At 39.3% G+C, this 5,921-nt stretch overlaps 1 protein-coding gene across 2 annotated transcripts in view; it reads right to left on the bottom strand.

The window, feature by feature from the left end:
* Positions 1–282: 282 nt before the first annotated feature.
* PTGFR (prostaglandin F receptor (FP)) overlaps positions 283–5,921 on the bottom strand; it is a 15,192-nt gene continuing 9,553 nt past the window's right edge. The window contains exon 2 of one of the 2 annotated variants that reach the window (XM_010006593.1): positions 283–757. In XM_010006593.1, coding sequence (XP_010004895.1) covers positions 452–757 — 306 coding nt within the window. In that variant the 3' untranslated portion in view covers positions 283–451. The remainder of the gene's footprint in view (positions 758–5,921) is intronic. The other variant, XM_010006594.1, reaches the window with a different exon arrangement.

The following is a 5,921-nucleotide window of genomic DNA, read 5'->3' as shown; positions in this document are numbered from 1 at the left end:
AGAATACCCTTATGGAAAGGATGGTGGACTTTACCCTAGGAAACAGCGACTCTGCAAAGGATTTGGGAGTATCACTGGGAGATAAATCTACCCCTTTTAAAAATCACCTTGGAGATCACTTTTGCACTTGCACGTGTTCTTAAGATGCCTGCTGTGCCTGCTCAGAATTTGGTGGGAACAATTATACAGAACCCTGTTCACTTTAGTACCTGCAAGGAAAAATGCAGGATAATTTATCATCCTACTACCAGTTTTGGAAAGGATGCATTCTAAAGGGAATTAAAACATTCAAGTGCATTGTTTCGAGTAGCAATATCAAACCAGTAAGCAACAAGAGCAAACCACTCACAATTTGAAACAAATGCTAAACCACTGAGCCTTGGAATTCACTTTAAGGTATTGCCCACAAATGAGCATTGTCTCCATCACCTCTTCATACACCATGGTAACTTTAGTGCCCTGTAGAGCTGAGCGGCTGTAGGTTTATTTGTTTGGAACTTACTGGTGACTCAGATATTGCTGCAACCTTCAAAGAATTCTTGATGGAGCTGAGTTCCAACATGTGCAAGTTTATGATGTGTGAGCCACAACATCCCCTTGTGATCCTGTACAGGTTTCTAAGTACAGCTTTCCGGAGAAGAATGTACACCCAGGGATCTAAAATCTGATTCCATGTTGCCATTCGGAGAGCAAAAAGTATTGTTTCACAGGTCTCCTTTGAACGATTCTCATTTATCCCGATTCTGGCCATTGTCACCTGAAAATGGAACATTTTTAAATTATCCATCAAAAAAATACACCAAGACAGCATGTGTATGAGTGAAATTGTTTCAACATTATCTCCAATCACACCTTCACAGCATCGATGCATCCCAGTTGCAAAGAAAATACTTTCAGTCATGTAACATTTATCACCCTAAAAACCCTCAAAACACAGGAGATACATGTGCCTGTGTGTGCTGAACCTTGAGCAGAGGATGGCAACCAGCTACAGAATAGCCTCCAATATCCTGGTTTGAGTAAGGAATAAAAACTTCTGCAGAATCTGAGCTAACAAATCATGCCAAGACCATTCCAGTAACGGATTTGGGGGGGGGACAGAGGCCACTGGTAGATCAGAACATTTTATGAAGGGTCTTTACTTTTTCACATTTTCCAAATAAAAATCTGCATGAGGATATATAGCACCTTGATTTCATCAAGAAGCTCCATACATTTTAAGCTGCAACAGAACACAAGTTACTGACACCAGAGGGTTTAGAGGTTTATAGGAAAATTTAAGCCATGGTGACAATGGTTACCAATACAGCTCCTCTTGCCAAAGGAGACACAGAGGATTTCATTTCCCTGAGGTGATACTGCACATGGACAGACCACCAGAAACACCACTGCTACAGCAAACAGTTTCACATGGGTGGAGGCTTTAGTCTTCCAGCACAGCTCAGCAGGACTGCTGCTGGCAGAGGATACCCAAGGGCTACATCAGCCCAGTAAGTTGTGTCTGGCAACCCAGCTCTACAGAGCTCCAGCCTGGCCTTTGACACAGCAGCCCCAGTGACCAATCTGTTGCTGGGGCTCCTGCCCTGCAGAGCCCTCCTGCACAGGCCTCTGCCACTGAGCCTTAGTAACCTGAGTTCCTGTGTGGAGAACGCCTGACCCCGCAAAGCCAGGAATCTGCCAGAAGATAGTAAATTATCTCTCTCTGTTATTAATGTTAAAAGCACATGAAGACTTTTTTGGTAGAACAATGAAAGCCCAAGGCTTTCATTTCCAAAGCCTTTAAAGTGATACAGTTATTTAACTAAGGAACAGAATATTTTACAACTGATGCTACAAGTAAACTTATTTATTGGGTGATGAGAGGTAGGGTCAGTCTGCCTGAGTGCAGAGGGTGATATTTTCACAAAAACACATCATTAAAAAAAAAAAAAAAAATTAATTAAGACAGAAATTATTAAATATTCCACCAAACCTATTTTACTACTTTTTTAATGCTTCTCTGTATTCCTACACCCCACCTATAGCTTGCAGGTCACCACAGCTGAGTAAAAACTTAGGTGGAACAGAGTGAAAGCATAAAAGGAGACTGTACTTGCTTGATTAAGCATTTGATCAAGCATTTTTGTACGGACACCTATGGGAGCAGCAAAGAGAGCCCACAGGAACATTCCTAAAGTTGGTAAGACTGGCAGAAGTACAGCTGGGAACTGGTGCAAGGAGGAGGAAGAATGTCTGAGCACGAAGCCAACAGAAACACTTACAAATCAGTTCCCTGAATCTGCCTTTCACCCCACAACCATAGGGCACATTCCTCTCTGACATCAGCACTCCACCCAAACTTGGACAATTCCTTCAGCTACTGCACAGGATGTTTCCTCAGGACAGTCCTGTATTTTATTTATTCAAGGTCCAATGCCACAAGCCAAACTCAGAGGCAGTGCTCCTTACTCCTTACTCATGCAAGTAGGACCAGGCAGCAAACAGACCATCAGAGCTCACAGCCAATGATCTTCTGCAATATATCCTATACTTGACCTCATACAGCTTCCTAAACTGCTTCTTCATGTACTTCAAAATTTTGTTGCTCCACACCTTGTAATTTATTTATTTTTTCTCACATGTTATGTAGGAAACTTGTGAGATTCCTTTCTGTTCAATTGTAATCACCTCTAAGTAAATCCATTCATTTGCTGTTCAACTTGCTGGCTCAACAAAAAGTGCTTCTGTTTCGATTATGGATTTTCATAAATTACATCAGGACAAAAAGGAAATCTGATAGATAATTTTATGGAGTCTGATACTTGGAGAAGCTTCATCCGAAACATTTCAGTCACCTTTTCCCACAAGTAGCAAGAAAAGCTTATATAAAAATCCAAGTAGCATTTTGCTGAGTTATCCAATGTTTATATGGATGCAGCTGTAGTATGTCTCCCTGGTTTGGAAAAAAAATTAAAGTGCCACATGATCTAACAAGTACAATTCAAACTTTTTTTAGGAACGTAACTATAAAAGCATAAATGTAAATGTGCTTTATAAGCCAAGGCTGCCTGCTTGCAAGATACAAAGTTGCTCTAACTTATATTAGTCCTTGTTAGTTTAAGGAAAGACCTGAGAATTCCCTAGCCCTAAAAATACATACAGAGAAATCAAATTTGTGTCAAGCTTGACTTAATACACTAAACTCCTCTAGCCTTTTTGTCCAATTTTGGGCTCCAGTAGCTCACTTTGCAAGATTCAGAAAGTCTGATGGAAAAAAGTCTGATTAAAAACGTTTTGAAATCATTGACTTCTAGAATTTTACATTTAGCAGATAGCATCAGAGAATGGCAGCTTCCCTTAGGGACAGAGCTCAGTGCAACAAACTGAAAAAAATTCCTCCAAAGCTGCACAGCACTCTCCAAATATAAAGAGAATGCCTTTTATTTCCCTTCCAACTGGATCTCAATTATATGGGAACAACTAATAAATGGCAGTGCTGCTTAGTCACATTCCTGTTAGCACTGAAGGACAGCAAGTCAAAACAAGAAGCAGACTTTACAGATAGTTAGGAAATAAGGCAAATAGTAATACTATTTTGATGCATTTCAGCACATAGGCTCTTAATCCAGATTCCATCCTTGACTTCAGGAAACTGGATAAAAAGCACTCAGCAAGAGACTGACACAGACAGCAGAGCAGACAGGCTGATTTTTGTTACATGCAAACAAAAATCAGAAATTCTCTTCCTCTGTACCTCAGCCTTCAGGCTCCATTTCCCTGTGGAAACTTTGCAGACACTCCCAAACCACCTCCTCTTCCTTTAGATTTTAGTAGAAGCAGTTCTACGACTTTCCATTAATGGAAGAAAATCCACATTTTTTTCAGTACTTTCCGAGTACTTACATTTTGTCACCAATACCTATGTTGAACCCAGAGGTGCATATCCCTTGCTCCTAAACCACATGGAACTCAAGGTGGTATTCTACTAGCTATGGCCCACTCCATGGAAACAAAGTATATATAATTACTTTGAATTTCCAGAAATTTTTGCAACTTCTATTATTCCCCTGTGCTACAAAGAAGTTGTATCTTGCTATAAGCAAGAGCTGATTAAAAGATTATGCTTTGTAATATTCTATAAACACAGATTTTAAGGAAAAAATACGCAAAACAGAGGGAGAGAGAAATAGAAATGTATCTATCTTCACGTTTTATGTACCATTTTATATCTTCTAAGAACAGCTGCTAGAAAAGAAACACAGCAAATTGCCTGTATCATTACTATATAGGTATAATATATATATATATAGTCCATAAACCAAGCCTTTGCTGCAACAAAGCTGAGTATGCTTCATATTATTTTTTATTTGATTCTACATGTCAGCTTAAAAGCAAGGGCTTCTAAGAAAAACATGTAGCACACAACTTCTGCCATCAAAATGTTAGTATACACACTGTACTACTTATGCCACATAATGCTTTTTATCTTCTAGTTCTGCAACATGTTTTTTCCCGTAATGTTTTCCTTTCCCTGTTTAAGGAAAAACATCAACTGTATCTTCAGTTTTTATACGAGATGATCACTTAGTCTAGCGAGTAAGTTTTAACTAAGCATAGCGATTCTGTAAAATATGTACATTTTTAAAGGAATTGGAGAAAGCAAAATGCACTACTACATTTCCCTCCACATTAAGGTCCAGAGGGTACTTTAAAGGGCATACGTAGTACTTCCACGTGTAAAGTTTTGCAGGTCAGCTCTTGACAAGTAGTAGCAAAGCCAGGGAATCCCCTTTTCTCTCATTTACATTTCTGTGAAAAAATAAAAATGCAAGTAAAAATTAATAACTAATCCACTTGCCCACTATTCAGTTGTGGAAAAATCTGTATCTACCTCCCGAAATCAAGTTCTAGTCCAAAACACATAAATCAAGGAAGGTAACTACCACCTGCCATGATACACATCCTTAAACAAGCAAGTTTACTGATTATCCCATTAAAGGCTGCATCTGAGAAAGATATTTCCCCTCTCAAGGTCACAGTCTCTCTCAGGAAACACAGAACCCAAATAAGAAAGAGACAGAAAAGATTCAGATGATCAAAGGTAGCTGAGGTTGCAAAAATATTTTGTAGAAGTTTATTTAGCCTCCATGTGCTCCATATTCACCCCCCTTAAAATGGAGCTGCTTTAACCTTCTGGAGGTATCGTGAAGCTAAAGGCATGAAGAGCTCAGAGGTGTTCCCAAAGTACCACTGCTGTGATAAAAGTCAAAAAGTATACAGAAAACACAACAATTCCCACAAAGCAAATGCAAACTGTTTCTAATACATCTTCCTCAGACACAGTTGATTCTGTAACCTGGCAATTCCTCACTAGCCAATGCTGGCACTTCATGACCATGGTACCAGTCAGGCCACTCATGCGCCTTTTTCTCATGTTGGCATGACCAAAGCCTGGAAATGGAAGGGCAGATGTCACATCAGCTGAATGCCAAAGAAAGGACTGTAGTGTAGCAGCATATATATAACACCACAGCCATGACATTAAATTAAGGCTCTGTGGGTGTTCACCGCAAGCAGCTCTACTCCACAACCTCGCTGTATGATCACTCCTCCCTGAGGCCACTCAGTTCTCCTGAGCTTTCTGTTCCTCTCATGCAGGCCCAGGTTTGCTATTTGTGCAATCTATTGCACTCCATTATGGTGCTGTTAAGTGTAACATTTTAACCATCTGCATTTTTGCAGCTTTACACTAAATATTATGCCAACATACTTTGTGAATGAACGTGTGGAAACATCATTTGAAATTATATTTTTATTTAAAGAAGTCAAAAATTACTGCAACATAAAGTGTAAAGCAAATGTTAAATATAAAGTGCCATTATACTCACTATTTATATTTTATTAACTGTCTCTGGCATTATGCTACTCTATATAAGCAGGAA

The sequence above is a fragment of the Chaetura pelagica genome, unplaced genomic scaffold (genome assembly GCF_000747805.2).
Source record: "Chaetura pelagica isolate M959 unplaced genomic scaffold, ChaPel_1.0 scaffold69, whole genome shotgun sequence".
NCBI classification, from domain to species: domain Eukaryota; kingdom Metazoa; phylum Chordata; class Aves; order Apodiformes; family Apodidae; genus Chaetura; species Chaetura pelagica.
The sequence above is the reverse complement of the archived record's forward strand: the minus strand, read 5'-3'. Positions and strand labels throughout refer to the sequence as shown.